General features: G+C 42.1%; 1 protein-coding gene across 9 annotated transcripts; it reads left to right on the top strand.

Annotated features, from left to right (window-relative positions):
* Positions 1-10: 10 nt before the first annotated feature.
* Positions 11-23,507, top strand: ELMOD2 (ELMO domain containing 2). 9 transcript variants are annotated; one of them, XR_009757938.1, is made up of 10 exons: positions 340-428; positions 1,614-1,761; positions 3,965-3,993; positions 11,787-11,884; positions 12,955-13,084; positions 14,286-14,419; positions 15,186-15,254; positions 16,699-16,832; positions 17,236-17,404; positions 18,014-18,098. XR_009757938.1 is itself a non-coding variant. In XM_061584896.1 (9 exons), the coding sequence occupies exons 2-9, from the start codon at positions 1,617-1,619 to the stop codon at positions 18,163-18,165; spliced, it is 891 nt and encodes a 296-aa protein (XP_061440880.1). In that variant the 5' UTR covers positions 11-219; positions 1,614-1,616; the 3' UTR covers positions 18,166-23,507. The 9 variants fall into 9 exon arrangements, 8 of the variants coding, with proteins under 8 accessions (XP_061440880.1, XP_061440881.1, XP_061440877.1 ...); XM_061584896.1 differs by lacking the exons at positions 340-428; positions 17,236-17,404 and adding an exon at positions 11-219 and having other exon boundaries at positions 18,014-23,507; XM_061584893.1 differs by lacking the exon at positions 17,236-17,404 and having other exon boundaries at positions 290-372; positions 18,014-23,507.
* The last annotated feature ends 260 nt before the right edge of the window (positions 23,508-23,767 follow it).

Raw genomic sequence — 23,767 nt, 5'->3', positions numbered from 1 at the left:
GGAAGGCAAAACGGCATCACCACACCCCCTTTGCCATCGCGAGCGCTGTTGGCCTGGTGACGCTTTCGATGCCGCCGCCGAAACAGCCCTGTCCACCCGTTGCCATCGTTAAACAAGCGTAACAGAAGACCCTTTGGCCCTCACGGGCTCTTCTGTTTTCGCCGGGTGGGCGCCGTGGAGGCCCTCGCGGACGCTTCAGCTGATGTCATTTCTAGGGAGGTGGGGAGAAGAGATGGGAGGGGAAACGGCCGGTTTGTTAAGATATGGTTCTTAACTGCCACCTCCCGTCCTGGCCACATCACTCACTTCCGGGTCTGTGGGGAGGCAACTTCCTTTTATGGTGGGACCGTGGGAGGGAGCTGCTGGTTGAAGGTGAAGTGAGGCCGCTGCCAATCCTGCTGCGCATTCGCTGGGATGATGTGAACAGAGTTTGGTATCGTTTAAGGGCGGGGGTAGCAGGGGTGCGGGCGATTAGGATATCTCCCTCTGGCAGACTGTGCAAGGGAGAGGACGACAAGAGGATCCTGGAAAACGGGGTGGTGGGAATAATGCCGCCTGCAGACTCGCCCCTTTTTCAAACTAGCTGCCATGCGCTGGCCCAATATTAGCTTCCGGGATCAGGTTCACTACGGAAGGTGGAAGGAGGGCTTGTTGTGGTTGCGTACATCGCGACGTAATATTTTTGGTTGGTGAAGTGATCTCTTAAAGCGTGACTTGACTGTGTATGACTTCCCGAAGCGTTTGCATTTACATGTTTTAGATATAGATGCTAGCGAGAAGCAAACCAGCAAAACCTGGCACTTGACTGCTCCCTATTTATGAGCTCGAAAAGAAGCAATAGAACGTTAGTGAACATCATGAGAGTAACTCAGGGACAATCACTTTGCATTTAGAGACTACTGTTCTGTTAAGATTTCTGTAGCCATTATTACAGATTTCTTTACTGATGGTGGGGGTGGGATTAGGATTTTTTAGAATTTTGTGTGTGTGTGTGTGTGTATACATTTATATATTACTCTTCAAAGGTTAAACTTTAAGCAGATTTTTCCCATGATGGGGCACAAAAACAGATAAACAAAAATCAGTATAAAGTCAAGCCAAGCAAGGAACAGATACTAGGACTGTCAATTAAAACTTAGCCTGGGAGAACAAGAAGGCATTTGTCTGAAAGAAAATAATGGCATGATCAGTAAAAAAAAGAAAAGACTTTTACAGCTTAAACCTAGGCATTCTATTGAGAAGTTGGGACTAACTCCCAAGTAAGTGTGCATAGAATTGCAATCCTAAACTTGTTGGTTTAAATTGCCTAAATATAGTGCATGCCCTATACAAGCTCCACTGAATTCATTTAGACTTGCTCCTAAGTAAGTCTGTATAGGATTGTAGCCTTATTCAACTCTGGACAGAATGCCCCATTAGTTTAATAGTTGAAAGCAACTAGAACTGGAATTTAAGATTTGCATCTAATTCTATGTACGCTTATTTTGGAGTATGTTCCACTGAACTCTACTTACTTCTAAAATAATATAGAATGGGAATGAACATGAGTTTTAGTGTGTGAACCAGGTTTTACAGTATTTGTTACGCTAAGTCACTTTTTGTTCTTTCTGTAGAAAATGATTGTACACTTATGGAACTATTTGTACAGAAATATCTTTCGATTTTGGCTAAAATGGATCTTGAGACAGTTCACAGGAAAATGTGAACTGCAGCGTATCTGTGATAGCTCAAAGAAAAGGGCGGAAAGGACACTAGAAATAGGTAATACTTTGGAAATATACAAGAACATTATACACAGAATGTTATGTATAATTTCTAAGTAGCTTGTCAACCACAGGTCAAGAGAGGTTTGAATTTTGCACCTTTATGAAGATCTGCTTGTATTCAAGCAATAACTTCCTTTTATTTCTTTAATTTTGATGGGTTAGATTCATACGAAGTAGGATAGTGATTAAATAGAGGAGATATGCAGTGCATTTTTTACACTGTCTCTTCAGCATGTAAGTTTGTACAGTAGCAATAGTTTAAAATTAAAGGGCTATCGTTATTTCACATTAAAATAGTGGTTCCTCACCTATACTGTTCTGGCCATGTGCAACTCTCATCTCCAGCCAGTTTCTTTCCCTGTTTCTGTCTTCAGACTCCTCATTTTGGCTTTCACTTCTTCTCATTCCTTTGGACCTCTATCTCTCATCAGCAGACTTAGGCAGTGAGCACGATAGTTGCTTCAAAAGCAGCGAGAATTATTTTTTCTGATTGCATTTTGAAGCCACTCTGCCCTTGGCTGGACACATCTCCCTTTCCCACTGCTGACTTCAGACCTTTCAAGGCCACCTACAGCAAAGTGATGGGCCAATCACTGTCTCTGCCTGAGCCTACAGCAAAGTGTTTCTATTGGCCATGCCTGGAGTAGTAATGGCTTGACATCAATCAGCTGTGAAATCTATCTGAAGCTGAATTTTAAAAAATGCACTCAAGCTGATCTGACCAGGTTTTAGAGGGAAAAGGGGGGAGTTTGACTAGTGTCTTGCGCCCGTTTTCAAAAAACAGAGGTGGAGAAGCACTGGAACTGGCACTGTCCCAGGCTATGGTCTGAAGGCACATACAGCTCCCTGCTGAAACTAAGCAGGTTCAGGTCTGGTCAATGCCTGGTTGGGAGACCGGTTGGGAACCATATGTAAAGCTGCCTTGGGTTTCTATCATGAAAAGGCAGGGTATAAATGTAATAAATAATAAATAAATAAACAGGAAGTGTGTCCCTGTCCTTAATTTCCTCATCCCCTTCCTTGGTCTGCTTCCTCATGAAGTTTTGGTTCCTGCTTTTGTGCCTCATGGTTTTTTTAGTCCTTTCCTTGTTGTTGTAGTCTTTCCTACATCTCTGTTGAAGCTTAATAACTCATCCAGAGACTCCACAAAATTCTTTGTTCTTTTTCCTGCAAAAGACTAAGTCTGCAATCCAATACTGTACACACTTACCTGGGAGTAAGTCCCATTGAACCCAGTGGAGCTTACTTCTGAGTAGACATGTATTGGATTGCAGCCTAACACTGTTGCCCCTGTCCTTTGTCTTTGGGCATCTCATCAGTGTTAGAGGCTTTGTCACCACCATCACAGAATTCCTTAGTACATTTTGATATAGATATGCACAAAAGTCACTGATTTTGAAATGTTACAAAGTCTCGGTTGTTGGATCTTTAATTTTTGTGAAAAAGAAGCAGGTCTTAATTCGGCTTGCCAGATTCATGGCCTGAGACTGATCCTGTATCTTTAGGAGAAGAGAAAGTCAGCCAAGTGCAGGTGTTCTTGCAACACTGTAATGAGAAAAGCCACAAGGTGGAATTCTCCCTTCCGCCTGCACAACGTTTAAAGATACAGAATCATATTGATGCTTGGGTGTTGCTGTTTTATCTATTGGAATGTAATAATATGGATCTAAATCAGATACAGAATGGCGTTTTCATGACTCTGTATGGAAGTGGCTTTAAGTACCGCTGTGGAAAAGGTTTTCACTTCTTTCTTTAATAATGTGTTTGGTTTTTGTTGTCAGTGGTTAACATGTTTTAACATTACTTCAGGAAGGGTGTTCTTTATGAGGTGGGAATTTGGACCTTTATTGTGGCGATATGTACCCTTCTGGAATTCATTTGTTACATATCAGACAGGCACTGTCTTTACTGTCCTTTTGGTTTCTGCTGAAGACCTTGCTCTTCCAAAAAGCTTTTTAATTTCAGAATTTTATTTCAGTCTTTAACAGTACTGGTTTAAGAAATTATATATATTATTGTTTTTATTGTTAAATTGCTTCAAGATGTTTTGTAAGAAGCAATTCATAAATGAGACAAATAAGGGTCTTAAACCACTGTCTCAATCATGTTTATTAATTTATCTTCTGTAATTTAAGAAATCAAAATCTAGATTTCAGTAACTACTATAAAAACTCATGCATATTTTAATTTTATTACAGAGTATTCGTTGGAATCATCAAAGTGTAAGGTAGGATAATTTTATGCCTGGGATCTAAATTCAAGCCCAGGGGTTGTGTATATCAAGTGGGATTTTTGTCTCTCTTTTTTTTCTTTTGAGTAAAAAATCTCCATGGTAAGTCAAAACACATGCTCATTTCAAAATCAGTTTGCTACAGTCATGGAAGGTACTATATGAGAAACACAAGTTCAAAGCATATAGAACTAATTGCTCAGTTCTCTGGATCATGGTCACATATTTGTTAGCAGAGGCCTCATATTATTTTTTTGAAAGGGGAACTTCAGAACATTTCACCCAGTTGGGCTTACTTCTGAGTAAATACGCATAAGATTGGGTTGCACCTATGCCAGCAGAGCCCTTAGAAGATTTGCTGTGATCTGAGGCATGTATTAAAAAACTTTTGTCATTGCCATAGCAGTGATTTTCCAACCAAATCTATAACTAGATTGAATGCAAACTTGATGAAGTCCTGATCTAGGAAGCTGCTTTATTTATAATATTGGCAGTTATATTATTGATAATATAACTACACTGCTATGGTATAAATTTTGGCTTGCTGTTAATGAAAATATGTATCCAGGCTATGGTCTGAAGGCACATAAGGCCAGCTCCCTGCTGAAGCTAAGCAGGATCAGGTCTGGTCGGTGCCTGGATGGGAGACCGCCTGGGGACCATATGTAAGCCGCCTTGGGTTTCATGAAGAGAATGGACCATTTGTCTCACCTGAAGGGTGATTTTCATAGGACTGCCATCAAGCGGGTAACATAGCTCCACCTATCGTCCAAAGGCAAGAATGTTTTGAAGTCAAGACTAGGGGCATCAGGCCCCTCCCACTCTCTAGTTCATTCGCAGTGAGTCCAAAGAGAGATATCTAAAAATGCAGGAAAAAAGGCCAACGGGCCTACCAGCAAGAACATAACACAATAGCAATATTCATAATAATATGACTCTAACATAGCGATATAACAGTAATAGCAGTCTTGACTTCACTAGTAAATCTAAATATAATAGCGTAACAGGAATATATAAAAACCCCAGAAAAATATCTAGGTATCCTCCAACTGGGAGGGTCGTGATGGCAGTCCTCCTATGAAAATCACCCTTCAGGTGAGACCAATGGTCCATTTTCCACAGGAGGACTGCCATCAAGTGGGATGTACCAAAGCAGCCCATAACAGGAAGGGACCACCCACATCCTAATCATCATTAAGAACCTGTTGCAAAATTTGCCTGCCAAAAGAGGCATCGGCAGAGGCATAACGATCTATTTTGTAATGCCTTATAAACGAATGTGGGGTAGACCAAACAGCAGCTCTGCAAATATCAGCAACAGGAGTGTTGGTAGCAAAAGCAGCCGTAGTGGCCGCTGATCTAGTGGAATGAGCCGTTATTTTAGATGGAACAGAAAGCTTAAGGGACTCATAAGCTAAGGTAATACAAGCGCGCAACCAGCGGGATAAGGTGGAATTAGCTACTTTATGCCCCATAGAACGTGGATGAAAGGATACAAACAAAGACCCAGTTCGTTGTATATCCTGTGTCCGAGACAGGTAGGTCTTGAGAGCCCTCCGAACATCCAACGAATGCCAAGCCTTCTCTAGAGGATGGGTAGGATTCGGACAAAAGGAAAGAACAATGTCCTGGTTGCAATGGAAAACTGAATTGACCTTGGAATGGAAGGAAGGATCAGTCTTCAGCACAACAGAGTCCTTGTGAAAAACACAGAGATGGCGGGCAGAAGACAATGCGCCCAGTTCCGAAACTCGTCTCGCAGAGGTGATCGCGATCAGGAACAGGACCTTGAATGACAATAAACGTAAAGGCACAGTCCTAAGGGGTTCGAATGGAGGGCGTTGTAAAGCCTGCAGAACCTTCGACAAACTCCATGAGGGAAGGCGGTGGAATACAGCCGGTGAGCGTAGAGCGGTTCCCCTCAGAAAACGTTTGATGAACGGATGCGAGGCAATAGTAGCACCAGCGGAGGACACTGAGAGAATGGACGACAGAGTGGACGCATGTCGATGTAAGGTGTTGGGTCTAAGCCCCATCATGAGGCCCCTATGAAGGAATTGCAACACCTGTTGTATTGTGGCCTGGGAAGGATCGAGGTTCTGGGACTGACACCACCTGGAGAATGCCACCCAAGTATGTTGATATATACGAGTGGTAGATGGTCATCTCGAGGCCAATATAATGTCAATAACAGCGTCAGACAGGCCAGCAGACCTCAAATGTCCCCGTTCAAAAGCCACGCTGTTAGGTTGAGCCAATTGGGGTCCTGATGCCATATCGGGCCCTGGGATAAGAGGTCTGGCCTGACTGGGAGAGTCCAAGGGTCTGTCACTGACATGGCAAGGAGATCCGAGAACCATGGTCAACGGGGCCAAAATGGTGGTATCAGAACCAGCTTGGCCCTCTCGCGTCGTGCCTTCCTCAAGGTTCTGGCTAACAGTTGTATTGGAGAGAAGGCGTACAATAGGCCATCTGGCCACGGTAGCGACAGAGCATCCACCGCTTCCGCTGTCGTGTCCAGGTATCGTGCGAAGTACCTGGGTAGCTGGCAATTGCGACTGGAGGCAAACAGATCGACTGAGAAGACGCCGAACCGACGCTGGAGAAGATGGAAAATGGTCGGATGAAGTTTCCATTCTCCCGGAAAAACCTGTTGTCTGAAGAGCCAGTCTGCTGTCACATTCCAAATTCCTCTGAGATGTTCTGCTTTCAAGGATTGTAGATGTTGTTCTGCCCAGTCGAATATGAGGTAAGCTAGGTTCTGCAGAGAACGGGACCTGGTTCCCCCTTGTCTGTTTAAATGAGATTTCGCACACGTGTTGTCCGTTCGAATGGGAACAGAGACTGAAACTGGAGCAGAGCTAAGTGGACAGCCTTTAGTTCCAGCCAATTGATGCTCTGAGTCTGCTCTGCTTCGGTCCAACCCCCCTGAACGAACTGGGAGTTGCAGTGGGCTCCCCAGCCGAGGAGACTGGCATCTGTGGTGATAACAGTCCTGAGGGGTTCTCTGAACGGAGTGCACTGGGTGAGATGTTGGACCCTCATCCACCAGCGGAATGAAAGACGCAGTGCAGGGTTCAAGGGGATTGTTCGATGATTGGACCTGGCAATGTCCTGCTGAAACGGTAACAAAGCCCACTGAAGTTGGCGAGTATGAGCTCGAGCCCATAGCACAATATGGATGGTGGACACCAACATTCCGAGAGCCCTTGCTAGAAGCATGACGTCTGCGGTTGCGTGGTGCATCAGAGACCGTGTGACGTCTATGATAGCGGTTATGCGGTCTGGAGACAGGAAAACCGTCGCCTGCAGGGTGTCTAACATCGCCCCTAGATGTTGTAGGCGTTGGGTTGGTTGGAGATGGCTTTTGTCGAAATTGACTAGCCAGCCGTAGGTCTGCAAGACATGGAGCGTGAGCGTTAGATGGCAATGAGCCAGCTCCCTGGAACTCGTCCGTATTAAAAGATCGTCCAAGTAGGGGTAGATATGCACCCCTTGAAGCCGGAGGTAAGCCACTAGGATGAGTAGCACCTTGGTAAATACTCTCGGGGCAGACAAGAGACCGAACGGCATTGCTCGATATTGAAAATGCTGGGGGCCGAAGGCAAACTGAAGGATTTTTCTGTGGGCTATGCAAATAGGCACATGGAGATACTGTTCCTTTAGGTCGATAGAAGCCAGGAAGTCTCCTTCGTGAAGGCTTTCTGTAATGGAGTGGAGAGATTCCATTTTGAATCTGCGATACTTTATGCAACGGTTGATGAACTTGAGGTCCAACACTGCCCTCCATGACAGATCTCGTTCGGGCACAGTAAATAGGAGGGAGTACACCCCTTCCGACCTCTCTGTTGTAGGGACTGGCTCTATTGCCGCTGTGTCCAAGAGGTGATGTATGGCTGTCTGCATGATGCAGTGCCTGGATGGTGCCTTGGGACAAGGAGAGGGATGAAATCTGTCTGGAGGGGTTGCCCAAAACTCTAGTGTATAGCCATAACAAAAAAGATCTCTGATCCAGGCGACCTGAGTCAGACGCAGCCAATGGTCTCCAAACAGAAGCAGTCTGCCCCTTACCGGTATCGCGTCAGTACTGTCTGTGCTGGTGAGACCCTCCCTGATATGAGGACGTTGAGGTACCTCTGCGTCCCTGGTACTGACCTCTGCCTGGGAAACGTCTGTTCCAGGCTCCCCTGGAGGAACGGAAATCATTGGTTCGGAAATCGCGGCCTCGTCCCCCGGGCCGCGCTCCTCGAAAGGGCTGGGTTGTGCAGTATGAGGTGAAACGTCTGAAGGGCCTGCGATCAACGTTCCTGATAGTGGCCAAGACAGGCTTCCGAGCATCCTTGGGGTCAACAAGTACTGCCTTTTGGGCTTCCTCACCAAAGAGTAATGAGCCCGAATAAGGTGCCCTTGATAAGTTAACCCTGGCTGTAGAGTCCGCTTGCCAGTGACGAAGCCAGAGGGTCCGCCGAGCGACTACCTGAGCTGCCATAGCTCTTGCTCCTAGCTGATTTGCGTCCAAGGTGGCATCAGCCACAAATGCCGCCGTCTTGCGTAATTTCACCGGTGACCTCCTCAGAGAGACAGGATCGGGATTAGGATCATCTAAGAGGTCATCCAACCACATCATCGCTGCCCTGGAAAAGATGGAGGCTGATGCAGAGGCTCGCATGGAGAAAGCGGAGGCCTCATGGTTTTTGCGTAAGGCAAAGTCCAGCCTCCGCTCAGTGGCGTCCTTGTGAGTCCCCTTCCCTCGGCAAAAGGGATCTAGAGACTAGACTGGAAATCGGCTCGTCTATGCCGGGGACGGCCAGTCTACTTGTAAAATCCGGAGCCAAAGTGTAAAGCTTGTCCGCAAGGGCGTTAAAACAGTGTGTTTGTAATGGGTGAGACCATTCGTCCTTGGCCAGTTTGGCAATAGGACTGGCACAGGAAGGTAGTGCTCTGCTGGTGTGGGGGATTTCAGGACCCTGGCCCCTTTAATAGCGGGAGTGGTAGCTGCAGGTTGTGTAGATTGGAGACCAAGAGTGTTCAATACTCTGCGAGCAAGGGGCTGATAATCGGAGGCATCAAACAGGCGACAAGATGTATCCTCTTGTTCTGACTGATCACTCCACTCGTCTCCTTCGGCTTGCATAGCAAATGATGGATCCTCCCCACAAGAAACGTCATCAACAAACCTGCCCCTAGCAATGTCAAAAGGGTTTGGAGAGCATGATGGATCTGCCTTATTGCGTGCATAGTGGCTCATATCATTGGGTTGTCTGCAAACACTCCGCTGAGGCATGGCAGTGACCTGTGACTGCGTTTGAGAGAAGAACGACAGCATGTCTTGTAGTTGCGATATGAACTCCTGAGACAGCTGCAGCCCCGGTGTGGGAGATGGTTGCACTTGTAGAGGCAAAGATATGGGTGGTTCAGCAGGCTGAGAAGATGAATGAGTCCTAGGTGGTAATATGGGAGGAGGATAGCTGGCTTGTCAGGAAACCCTGCAAAGTCCTCCTCGGAGGATGCGGCTGGAGAATTAAAGAGATTTGCTAATGGTACTTGGCCCGCCTCCTCAGAAACCGGGACAGAGACGTAGCGCGCCCGCTTGGTTGTGCTGTGGCTGGATATATGCTTGATTTTGGCAACCGCTTTGGTGTGCTTGTGCTTGGTTGCCTTAGATTGTTTAGGCTTGGTTGCCTGAGCTGTCACTGGCTGTTCCGCCATCATATATTTTCGAGGGGGTTCAGTACACGGCCACGGATGGGGCAGAATGTACAGACCCAACAGGCTCAGTACACGGCCACGGATGGGGCAGAATGCACCGGCTCAGATGGCTAAGTATACGCCCACGGATGGGGGAGAATATACAGTTCCAAACAGCCTTAGTACACAGCCACGGATGGGGCAGAATGTATAATTTCGAACAGCCTTGGTACACGGCCACGGATGGGGCAGAATGTACAGTTCCAAACAGGCTTGGTACACGGCCACGGATGGGGCAGAATGTACAGTTCCAAACAGGCTTGGTACACGGCCACCGATGGGGCAGAATGTACAGTTCCAAACAGCTTCAGTAGTCAGCCTCAGTCAGCAGTTTGAGTTGAGAGACCTGTGTTCTACTCTGCTGCACACACACAGAAACTGACAAAAAAGGTCTTGAAAAGAATCCTCTATTATTGTACTCTGCGGCACACACACAGAAACTGACAAAAAAGGCCTTGAAAAGAATCCTTTACTGTTGTAAGGGTTAAACAGAAAGGGCGGGAAAAGGGGGAACGAATAAAATGGCGCCCGCTAAAAGAGCGGGAAAATAAGCCAATCAGAAAAGCGTAGGGACGAGGAAGAAGCAATGGCGGTCACTGAAGAACACCAGTGAGCTGAAACAGGGCCGACCGAAAACACTGCTGCAGCATAGTGGCGTCAAAATAAGCTCTACAGCCGTAGGGCTGAAGGACGCAATCGCAGCTTTAAGGGCCAGCCATGAAAATCACTGCCGAGGAGGCAGAACGGCCTGCGAAATCCCGACAGTCGTTGAGACAGTCGCAGCTAGCGGGAGGGGGGGAGGCAATCGGCAAAGAAAGCTGCAAAACGGGAAGAAGCTGCAGCCGCAGGCTCCTGAGGTCAGTTACGGCGAGATTTAAAATGCCGCGGAACGAGCCGGGGAGGGAGACGGAGCAGCCCAACTAAATAAAGGGCCACTGGAAAGGCAAAAAGAGCTACAGCCGCAGGCTCCTGGGGAGGAAAGACCAAGGGAGCCGCTGCGAAAGTAGGCGGCAATCTATAAAATACACGAGATAGAGGAGGCGCAGAGCAGGAAGCTGCAGCCGCAAGCTCCTGGATTAAGGCTGCGTCCGCCGCCTGAGGAAGGGAGAGCCGCAGCCGCAGTCTCCCAGTAAGTTGCCGTTCAGGCAGGGACTGAGGAAACGAGGGCGAAGAGCAACCCCCCAAAGAAATTCCCCAGGACAATAAAAAACAAAGACAGAAAAAGAACAATCAGTCCCACACACACTAAATTAAATAACAGATACACAAAACTTATCTACGCTATCTTATACTCCAACTTGCACGGATGAAAGGCAAGAATGAACTGGAGAGTGGGAGGGGCCTGATGCCCCTAGTCTTGACTTCAAAACATTCTTGCCTTTGGACGATAGGTGGAGCTATGTTGCCCACTTGATGGCAGTCCTCCTGTGGAAAAAGGCGGGGTATAAATGTAATAAACAAACAATAGTGCTGAGGAATCTCTGGCTCGTGGATCTAATTAGGCCACCAGGCCGCCCCATTGTTCCACCAGGCCACTTCAGCCATGCCTACCTGCTCTACATCTAACATCATATATGGCATCAGACATGGGACAGGTAAAGATGAGGCTGGGGGGTTGCAGACACCACTAATCAGTGGTGCCTTCAAAGTGCTGTGCAGTGGGCTTCACAAATCCTGCCAATCAGTGGTGCTTTGCAGGCTGTGACTTTGCCTGCACTGTGAACTTGATCCTTTAGGACAGGTGTGGAGAACCTTTGGTCCTCCAGATATTGCTGAACTATAACTCCCATCAGCCCCAGCAAGCATGGCCAATTGTTAGGGATGATGGGATTTGTAGTTCAATAACATCTGGAGGAAAAAAAGTTCCCCATGCCTGTTTTAGGAGGAGTATGACTCCATTCAGGACTGATTGGATCCCATCATCCTGAAAGGTGAAGATTGCTACCCATAGCAATCTTCTCTTGAAATTTAAATAATTGCTATTATCAATAGATGTTATGTTCTGTCAGAGGATCATTTGATGTTTTACTTGTATTTATCAGGCTTTACAAAGTTCTGTGTATGCTTCTAAAGATGAAGTGGAAAAATGTGTAGCAATCATCATAACAGAAAAAAAGATTAATATACAAAAGGATACAGGGTAAGCCTGTTACTTTTCTAAATATACCGTTTGTAACATCTTGGAAGTTGTAGAAAATGTGTTTTGTTCAAACAGTTACTGAAAATTAGTAATGCCTTAGAATTACTCTTTATAAAATGCTGACGATCTGCATTTAATGTACACTGTGATTCATATGTAGTAATGTGGTTTTTAAGAGATCTGCTTAAACAGCAATTTTTAAAATGTGTTAATGTTAGTATACTGGCTCTGCTCTCCAGCAGGCTTCATTGAAATCAACAGCAGTTTTGCTATTGTCTTAGTGAAGATAGATTGCAAGTTTTAGATTAATGGCGGTTGCAGTGTAACATATTTCTGAAGAAGTGAATGTGATACTCTTAGATGCATTAGAAGGTTTGTCAAGACCTCATAGGATAATTTGTACACATCCAGCCACCTGTTCGATACTAGTATATCAGTTCTTGTGGATGCAGGACAGATAATATTCTAACCCAGTGATGGTAACTAATGTACTCTCAATTTTGGCCTATTTTCTATACTATAATCCAGTGTCTGATGCAGTGCGGTCTCAAATTATTCAACTGACTTGGGGCATCCAAAATATTCAGACGTTTAGATAAGGAAGAATTGTGTTTAACAAGGGATACAATGACATAAGGAATATCACTTTCCCAACTTCACTGGCTGGGAAATTGGGGCTTGGAGGCATTGCTCCAAACCCTTTCCTGAATTAACCCCATAGTGGTGGGGTGGAACTGTTCTAGACTGGCCTATCCAATAGTGGGGAGATGCATGTGGAGCACTGTTATAGGTGTTAGTGCCTCATGGGATTAGCTGGTCACCATTTATAAGCAGGAATATTTTTTCTTCTTTAAATGGTGATTGGTAGGATTCCTCAATGTTATTAGGGAGTATTTGGTAGCGGGTACAGAACTGGGCCACACCAAACAATATTTGTCATAGTTTAGAATGGCAAACTAGGTGGTCTGGGAAATCAGTACTAACAGAAACAACAGTGCTCCACTTTTATTTCAGGTGAAAGCTGTGTATCGCCTGTTGCTTATAATTCTGTGTGTTTCTATATATTATAGGTTTGTCTCAAAGCTACAGTTATGTTTGCTCCAAATATCAGGATGTAAAAAACTTTATTTGGCCGTAGAAGATCTGAGAAAACAGCTGTATAACTCTGACAATAAAGAACACGAGGAGCAACTAATGGAGGTGAAAATGTTAGGTTTTAAGTGGCTCTTTATGATATATTTAACAAGCCCACAGTTGTGATGTTAAAAGCAAGTGTTAATTATTATAATGATCTACTGAAACTGCTCATCTCTGATTGTACTTGCCCAAGCTAATGTAGTAAGGCCACTACATCAGCATCTCTTGCTTATAGTATATAAAGTTCATAAAGTTATGAATGACGTGGAGAGAGGGAGTAAATTTTTGACATAATACTAAAACACAAGGCCATCTAATGAAATTGATTTAGCACTATGTCCAGAACAGGCAAAAGGAAGCATGTCACACAACATAATTTATGGAATTCATTGCCGCGGGATATAGTAATGGCTACTAATTAAGATGGCTTTAAAAAGGAATTAGACAAGTTAATAGAGGGATAGAACAATAAATGACTCTTGCCCAGGTTAAAAATTGCAGTTCCTCATATTCAGTAGCAGTATGGCTCTAATTTCTGGGTACATAGAAACCAGGGATGGCCTTGATACAGTGCCCTCCTTGTGAGCTTTTGGAAGTTTAATACTGGACGAGATGGTCTAACTGAAAATGGACTGCCTTCAAGTCTATTCCGACTTATGGGCGACCTTATGAATAGGGTTTTCATGGTAAGCAGTATTCAGAGGGGTTTTACCATTTCCTTCCTCTGAAGCTGAGAGGCAGTGACTGGCCCAAGGCCACCCAGTGAGCTTCATGTCTGTGTGGGGATTTGAACCCTGGTCTCCCAGGTTGTAGTGCAACACCTTAATATCTGTTGCTGCTGCATTATATTTGAAAGCAAGTGTGGCCTTTGTACCCCTTGCACCTTATATTTGTTTGGAGAGTCTTATAAAACAGTTCATTGTGAGCCCATATGCCTCAGTACAAGTTCCACATTCAGTTTGGTGCTTATGTGGAGTTGTGGGTAAGCTGTTACATTGAATTAAATAAGAGAAGAAAACCTGTCCAGTACATTGTCCAGAGCAGATTGCCAGACTGGTATAATAGATCTTAATTGGTATAGCCTGGGCAAACCTGTTAATACAATTCTTTGTATCCTATGTTTCTGGATGCTTACGTAAATTTGCCATTTTGATGAAATATGACATGGTGATTGCATCCTGTTCTTTGATTGATACTTATTTGTATTCAGAATGAGGTTGGGGAAAATACTGATTATTCTGTTAACGGTAGCATATTCATGCAGCTTTGGAATTGGTTGATGCCCCATGAAAAACTGAAGGCTAGAATTACGAAGCAGTGGTGTGACATTGGTTTCCAAGGTGATGACCCTAAAACAGACTTCAGAGGAATGGGCATGCTGGGATTAACTAATCTACTGTAAGTCAAAAATACTATATAACAGTAGGTATGCTTTTGCTGATATAAATCTGTTGTTCACCGCCCAGAGAGCTATGCTAGTCGGGCGGTATATAAATTTAATAAATAAATAAAATAAATAAATAAATGGGTATTTCCAAAACCAACCTGCCAATTTAGGAGGAGGAGGAGCTAGCAGAAAGCTCTGTAGGATCCTCCTCCTGTGCGGGAGGCTGCCAGCCCAGCTGAAAGCTGGCTCCTGACCTTTTGGCTGGTGGAGTTTGAGGGTGGATCAGGATCTTGCGTAAGCGCCCTCCCCTGCTGCTCCGCCCCCCCCAATGCCTTTGGAATGCCCCATATTCAGCCCTTCTGGTGGTTTCTGCTGGGCCTCAGTCCACTAGGCTGGCTGCCCTGGCGGATCACTGGGAGGCTCCTAGTGCAGCCACATCTCTGCCACAGCAGAGGGCTGCTGCTGCTGCTGGAGCCCAGCACAGCTGGGAGCCTCCCAGCGCTGCCAGAGATCTGTAGCATCCAACTCACCCCAGCCTTGTAGAAAGGTGAGTTGGATTGCATCCTTAGTTATTAAGTAATTACGTATTTCAAAAACTGTTATCCTTAATAATTTCTTTATGAACTTAACACCATTAGTTACACTGTAGAGCAACTGATTAGGCAAGACAATGGTTATAATATGAATGTTTTGAAAAAATTAGTAATTTCTAATCACAGCTAGCATAAGTAGTCTCTTGTAAACTGAAATAATTACTTTGTGTGCATATATTTTCAGATATTTCAGTAAGCACTATCCCCGTGAAGCTCGTCAAATCCTTGCTCGTTCAAATAATCCAAAACTGGGGTAAGCCTCTTTTAATAAAACCATTGTCATAATTGACTGTTACAGTTGAAAAAAACAAATCTGTTATTTCTTTAGTTTCCAGTAAATAATCTGAAATCACAGTTATCATCTGCTTTTAAAGGAAACTGCCCTCTCCAGAATATTTGTCAGAATGAGCCAGTAATTTCTAGAGATCCGATAAGTAGAAATACTGTAATTCTTTCTTGCATGTTAACCTTATGTCTGTCTTTCCCACTTTCCCCCTCTACTTCTCTGGTCTATGGCTAGATTAGCCTGTTGATGTCTTTGAGTTAAGGACCCTGCCCATGCTGTCACTTTCTCTTGCTCCTCATCCTTACACATGTAACCTTAAGGATTTTGCCAGTTGAGGAAAAAACTGGGATTACAAATAGAAGCCATCAACATTGTAGCAAACAAAAAATGTTTTGATGTAACTAGACGAGCAATAAATTTGAATATTCAGTTACATGGTACAGTACTATAGAACAACTGAGTACATCATCACACACAGCAGGTGTCATCGTAACTATAGATAAATTTAGCAATATTTTTCATTTAAATTTATATCCTGCTCCTTCTCAGTTAATCTCCTTGAAAATAATAGTGTAACTTAAGTTTTTCTGTAATTGGAATTTAAAGCCGTCTAAGTTGGTGACTGTCACTGCCTCTTCTGGGGCCAATCATACCGTCTAATGTAAGAATTTTAAATCTGAAACCACCAGTCAGAATATGCATAGCTTCTGTCATTCTTCTGCATATTGAGAATTCAGATTCACAGCTGTTAGTTAAGGCCACATGTGACATTTAAACTAGCGTTCACCTGACTGGACAAAAGACTTCCCCCATCAAATTGGTCAACTGGATGGGAATTTTTACTCCCAAAAATCTGGAGGATGCATTTGGGAAAGGCTGTTTTAGAGGGATGGGGGCTAGGGATATTACCCCCATTTCTTAATGGCTGTCATTCTGCCCACCCTCTTCTGCCTTTACAGATACCGCTATAGCTTCTTGCCCTACCCTATAGGTAGCAGAAAAGCAATATTTATTGTAAAATGGGCAAATAAATGCAAATTGCTGAAATTATGTAATATCAACACATTTCAGAATTTGAATTACCTTAGTGTAGTTTTGGTGGTGTTTTTAAGTGTCTCATATCCATTTCTGTTAGCCATTTTGAAAAATATAGTAGACTGTTTTTAGAAATGGGCATCTTTGTTAACTTTGGTAATGCTAGCACCCAGTGAAACGTCTTGGAACACTAGACAGACATTGCAGTATTGCTGAAGCTAGTACATTATACATAGAAGGAATGAATATAATTTTTAAAACCCCCAAATTTGGTAACACTGTTTAAAGATGTCTCTAGTGCACCTTGCTCATCTCATCTCATGCTAAAAATGCAGAAATCAATTGCCGTAATTATTATAATGTATGTGTATTACAGATATTCCTATGCAATTGTTGGGATCAATTTGACAGAGATGGCTTACAATTTATTGAAGAATGGTTTTTTAAAAACTCACTTCTACAACCTAGTTCCTGGTGAGCCACAACTAAAAGACTTCCATCAATTTTATTGTGAGTATCTGCAACTGTACTTTGTATAAACGGCCAACTTCTATGTTTTGGGGCTGCCCTTTTTGAACTTGGTTGCAGGTAGATGGTTCTCGCTATTGTATTAACTTGCTCAGCTGTGATGGTTGCAGAGACGTTTTAAAAAGTGTACTATATTTTTTGGAAAGCATTTTGAAATTTACTGTAATCCTGTTAATGCTATCCCATCCTGAAGACCCATGGCGTGGTGTCAACATGCTTTCAGGAAACATAAACATGCTTCTCTATAGTTAAATGAAAGGTGAACTTCAAAGGGCTGACATACTCTCTTGAAGAAGAAATACATGTAATCAAGCCATCTAGCACCTGTATTAGTCTCCAAAAGAATGGAGCTGCACATCACTGTAAACCTTGCCTTCTTTGGCAGAAGCAGCATACTAATTCTGACTGAAGATATTCTTCCCTGAACAAACAAATTGGCATGCTCCAGCCAACAGCTTATGAAGAGAATCAAGAGGATAGACAAAAACTGGAGAAAACATTGCTCAGCTGTGACTGCCTGTATTAACCTGGTCCTGTCTAGAAAATAATATATGGTGAGGTTGATTACACACATTGGACATCTTTGGAAAATCATGTCTTGGCTTAATAAGGGAAGATATGAATGAATGCAATGGCTGTGTATTTAGCCCTTTCAAATGAGCAAACCAACCAGGAAGTCTTCAGTTAACTATAGTTTCCCATTTTGTCTGTTAGGGAAACCGTGGTTAACAGCTTTGGAACACGCCAGGATATTAACCCAACTTCAAACCATGGTTTAATATGCTGGCTTGTTCTGAAGCAGTCAGCCATAGTTATTCAGCTGAGATACGGTCGTCTAAACACTGCAGTAACAAACCATGATAGGAAATGAAACAAAGGATTGTTAAAACAGCTCAACATGCTGTTATATATGTCCTCTTCTTTGTTGAATGCAGATGTGCAAATAAAAGATTCTTGTTAAAATACCACGGTTGCCCATGTTTTGGGGAGCATCTAAAGTAGACCTTTTGATTTTGGCCAGCATGCTTGGAAAATTGTAGGCAATCTATTTGGAGAGATAAGGAAACCTGGTTTTAATAATGGATACAGTTGTTTTTGAAATGCTACCTGGAGTGAAATTAATGTGTTTTTCAATACGTTTTTGTTTGGTTTGGTCTTTGCAGGTTATTTGGCTTATGAATTTGACAAATTTTGGTTTGAAGAAAAACCTGAAAGTATTATGTACTTCAACCGGTATAGAGAGAGATTTTATGAAAAAGTCAAAAAACATCTTCTGGATTACAATGTAGTTCTTGCCTTAAAAAATGAAATATAGTAATGCACAGTCCTTTGGATTCTGCCCATAAAAATTATGCACTTGACTGGGATTCTCATACTTAACCAAAAACTTCACTTTATGATCACAAAGTTTTATATATCTAAATTTTTTTATTGAAAAAAATTGAGAGCTTCGACAATCAATACAGATATAAGTAAGTAAACTATTTGCTCAAGGTAAGAACTTTTTAAAATACAAAGATTCTTTCTGTATCGCAGGATCTCATAACTTTTGTACATCTGGCAGAAGAGGAAACAGGTTCTTGGGCTGCATCATATTGTTTAGTGATAGCTTCTTTTTCAAATGTGACTAGCGTTTAGTTTACTACCAGAGATGTTGTGCTACTTCTTGAATAGTAATAGCTTTTGCTTTAGCTTTACATGTTATGTTCTGTTATCTTTTAACATGGAACATGTTGCTCTTTATTATTACGCTATTAAGAGGAAAAGACCCACCAAAAGGTTAAATTATTTGGGTGTATGAGAAATTCACTTGTGCTTATCTAAGACTATATCATAATGCGTCTGTTTAAATTGATTTTCTATGTAGCTAGACATTGCCCGAGTTAAAACTTTTGTTGTTAACAAGTCTTTGCATTCTACCGTAAATATTTTAAGCTAAATATATTTTCCTGTATTGGACTAAACATATTTAAGGCTCTGCAATTGCCTTCCCACATTTGCACTATTTTTTCTTTTGACATTTAAGCTCACAGCTGACTAAAAAAGCTTAAGAATATTAGCACTCAAAATATTTAATAGAAGATAATGACTTGCCAGTTAGGTAAATTTTCTTCTGTGCATTTCTAAGGCAACTCAAATGGCATATCCCCAGACAATCTAAAGATTTTTCAGCTATTGTTTTGAAATGTTTGTAATCAAGCTTCGCTTGTAGGTAGTCTTGCATTCTCAAATGTGTGTGCGCTTTGTGGGTAGGGTGTTCAGTTCCAAAGTTAATCTTTTTAAAGTGCCTTCTACTTCATGTGAGCCTCATCCCTGCGGCTTTGAAGCTGGGATTATGTCGTTGCTGAACAGTTCCTCGTATACACTGGCTGTGTTGTAAGAATTGATATAAAAATTCAGCAGATTCATACTTCATCAGGCCACCTGATAATTGACAGACTAAATATATCTCCAATAAGGAAAAATTGAGACTGCAGTAGGAAACTACCTGAAGAACATATGATTCACATGGGAACTTGCTAATATTTTAACATTGTAGGGCATTCCCTATGCTGGAAGTATTATGTATAACCTGTAGCTTCTAATAGTAATAACTTACCTGGAACAGTAGAACAGAAAAAGCAAAACTGAAGATAAAATCTAGTTTATGGGAACATTTAATGTTGTAATAAAATGCTTATCAAAATCCCTTTCCACAGAGGGGTAATGTCCTGACAGAAAGATGGAGAGGGGTGGTTAAAGGTTTCTTTTCAGTATCTACATCTAATTTTATAGATGTTTGTTCACTTTTGTGCAATAAAATATTATTTCAAGAAAAAATTGATATGTGTAAAATGCATTGGGGAACAGTCCAAAAGTTCATATGCCTTAGATACCCCTTTTGGGTACAGGGACAACCTTATGTTCTTCCATTAGTGGGAACATTTTTCATCATAGAGAAGTATGCACCTGGTTATATATGAGCACTGAAGCTATTGGTTCATGGTATCAGAATGTACACAAAAATTATTTCTTGCTGAAACTGTTATAAGCATTCCCTTTCTGCATGGTGTGGAGGTACAGCATTCACACACTTCATTCCATTTGAGTGTTTGCTTGAAATGGCTTAATTGAAACCTAAGAATTTGTTTCAGAAGTTTCAGCTTCGGCTGTGGGGCAGTATACAAATACAATAAATTAAATAAATAAATAATAAATAAAAAATTTAGTATAGTGGGCCACTGTACTCAGTGTTTTAAATATACTGAAAATAGAAAATTCCATAAAGGGTATTCCTAAAAAGATTTTAGGGTATGTCTTCATGAGAGCTTGTCATTTTTCTTATTATATTTGTATTAAACAAGAACTGCAGGAAGCACTATTCCTCCATGCCCCTGCAAAAGATAAAGAGTTGGTGCAACATCTTGCATGTAAACCACAGCATTGACACTGTCCCAAGTGATTCCCTCAATTTGTTTTTTGGACTTGCAGCAATTAGCACACTTGCGCTGTAATCTAACACACTTGCTTAGAAGTCCTATTAAATCCAATGGAGCTTACTTCTGAGTAGACATGTATTGGATTGCAGCCTTGGTTGATGTGAGGATTGGATAGGCTGAATCAATCCATCTGAGCCCTGACAAGCATCACTTGGATTAGCTGGGTCAATCTTTTTTTTTATGGCTTTATCTTGCTGTATGAGAAACCTAAGGAAGACTGCCATTAGATTACACATTTTGTCAACTTAATGGTTCCACCCAGCAAGTATTTCAGAAGAACCAAATGTGTAGATCTTAATTCTACCAAAACCCTGGGCTAAATTCTGCAACACATTAAATTCTGGCATGGCCATTCGGGTAACAGTTACATCTGGTCACACAGTTTGGTTAAGTTTCACAGCCAACCAAAATATGCAGTTGCTCTGGCCATGTCCCTCCCCCAAGATGGTGGAAAGGCAGGTGTTTGTCTCTGATGTACTCTGGAGCAACAGTTGAGTGCTTCAGAAGTTTGCCCCTCCAGGTTCAGAAGTTGGTTGGGGACTCATCATGTTCATAGTGATGAGCGAATTTGTGAACCTGTTCTCACATCTGTGTGCAGGTCTCTTAGCATGTTATGAAAGGTGAGTAACATCGCCTGAAGCCTTTGGGCATAATCTGATTGTTGATTCTGGTATTTATGGATAGTACTTTGTTTGAGGAAAGTGGTATGCCAAGGCAAAACTTCAAATCTCCTGTATCCTTGGTTAATGCATTGTGTCTGCAAACTACTACTTTATATGTAATCCTTAAGCATTCCTATGTTAAAAGGTAATGTTTAACAATAAAATACAGAAAAAATGATTTTTTAAATAGTTAAAGCAGCAAACCAAGGTTTAAATAATTGCCTGGATTAGATGATAGAATAACTAGTTTTATTTTATTAAAGTAATGTAAAACATTAAATGAAAATGGTTATCAGTAAAGCACAAGGTGATGTAATGCCAATGTTCTCAAGTTTCAGTCAGTGTAAAGATTCTTTGTAACGGTGCTAATAATCGTATTTGACAATTTTTAGGAAAGGGGTTTCTAAACTTTTGAAGATACCAGTTTTGTTGTAAATATTTTGAAATCGTCAGTTCGAACTGGAATAATTTGTATCTTCCTTATTAAATGTATTGTTCAAATTTGTAATGCAGTGTTCCTTAATTACAGATAGCTACGTAGCTATCCTGTGTGGATGTAATGTTGAGGTTTCTTAATTAGTTTTCACTGCTGTAGTCTTGTTTAAACATATTTTATTGGACTAGGAATGAGCCGCCTGCTCTCTTGCCCTTATGTGCCCAGTTTGGCCAAGCTTTCCTGATTTCTTAAACTAGTTTCAGAAACATCCAGATTTCTTCCAAAATGGGATCTGAAGATGATCTTAAGCCACCATTTGCATGTACAGACATCATGGGAAAGATTTAAAGGAAGTAGGAAATTTTTACTGAAGCTGGCTGCTAGAGGGAAGGTGCAAGGAGAAGCTGCATGAGTCCATGGCTCATTCCTGCTCCAGTACCTATGATTTATCAGACTGGAATGGCTGTATCTGAACTCAGCCAGTGTATTTCATTGTGTGTGGTTTATATGTACATTTGCCCACTTCTCTTTACGAATAATTCATTCTAGACTTGTATTTGGATGATTTAAAAATCTTAGTCTGAGCTGTGAAAACATGAGAAAAAATGGTAGAAAAATGTAGAAAAAATGGTAGGTAGAAATGAAACAGGGTTTTTCACTTAATATTACATTGTGACAATCTAAACATTTTCTCTAAAAAAGGCGCTATTAAGTATACCTTGAAGGTGTAAGGGCCGGGTCACATATGAGCATTTTTTCCCCCATGCAGTTGTTCACTTTGATTTTCTCTGTGGTCATGTATACAAGGGTGGGAAGGATATGTGGAAACAAATGTAGCCATTTCCATGATTGCAACATCTGGAAAGTGCAGTTATGACCACAGAATTTACTGTGGCTATCTGTGTATCCCCGTTCATGTTAATGTTTGTTATTAACCTGTGACTATGATCCATAGCAGGGAGTGGAGATTAGCTGCTTGCATGCAAGTTCCTTTCACAGGCTTGAAGCCAGAGATGTCTTGCACTTCCACTTCCTCAAGGCAGCCCTGCTGAATTCTCAAGTCTCACTGCAGCTCTCCATGCCCTATCACATGTCATCCCAGAGGGCTCCTTGAACTCTGCAGTTGCTGTTTTGGGGGGTGCTGGGAGTTGTAATGGGAGAGGAGCCAGCACACCTGTTATGTGAGCAGAGTTCACCTCATCTATCACTGGATACATCCAATAACGTTTAATATTGTGAATTGCATATTCTCACAAACATGGCTACGTTGAGTCTGATACGCTAGCTCAAAAATGTTGATTTTAAGATCTATGGCACAACTGAATAAACACATTTAAAGTTTGGCTTTTGAAAACAAGATTGATTTCATAAAATTCTGGGCTGTTGTGAACAAAATACTAGGAAATGAAGTAAGACAGGAAACATCTTAATAAGACGAACATAGGAAATAAACAGCTTCCTCACATAAAGAAAGGGAAACAGTTACAAAAATCACTTATAGCACTACGAGCCACAATATTTGTTGACTATGTGCTGTGTAAGAAAGGTACAACTTCAGACTTGTAGTGGAGTTAAAATGTGGAATTGCAAACTTGAAAGTACAGAAACTACTCAAAGTAAAGGTACCAGTTTATTAGTTGTGCTATATTTAAGTGTCCAGGTCTATTGGGTTATTTCTCATAGCCACTGATGCATTGAAAAGATCTAAAAATATTCAAGTAGTAAAGACCATGGAGTTCTCTTCTATAGCAATCTTATTCTTTAGCTTTCTAAATTATCATGTCAGAGTTGTCATAATTAATTGTATGAGCAAGGTTCTGTAGACTGTACTGCTAACTTATTTTAGTCCTTATGATTTGCACTTGTACTAGCTACTGCTGTGGTGCTAGCATTGGTGACAGTGTTGCTATTTAAGGTTGTGCCCTGTTCCACTGTAAGGAACACTTGTGAACAGTGACTTGCAAGCCTTTGTGGAGCAAGACTATTGTCCATTGTGTTTGTATTTATAGAAGCAATAAAATGTGATGCTTTTGGGGTGTGGAGTGAGTGACTATTGGCAAATAAAGAAGTTGATCAAAAACTGTCCTTTGGGGCACATGTGTTGTATTTATTGTTAATACAGGATTATAAGATTTTTGGTTTACTACTTTCTAAGTCTGCTGGTCTGTTTACGGCACACAGGGGTATGAACTATGGATTTGTCTGTGGGAGACTGGTCCAGGTGGATACCTGCTTATGGAAGGGAATTTAAATAACTGCCCTTAGTCCTTCACTTTTAATTTGGTGAATCTTTGTAGAGGTTTCCTGGTGGGTGGTGCCACTACCAGTGTTTTTGCTAGC

The sequence above is a fragment of the Rhineura floridana genome, chromosome 9, assembly GCF_030035675.1.
Source record: "Rhineura floridana isolate rRhiFlo1 chromosome 9, rRhiFlo1.hap2, whole genome shotgun sequence".
NCBI lineage: Eukaryota > Metazoa > Chordata > Lepidosauria > Squamata > Rhineuridae > Rhineura > Rhineura floridana.
The sequence above is the reverse complement of the archived record's forward strand: the minus strand, read 5'-3'. Positions and strand labels throughout refer to the sequence as shown.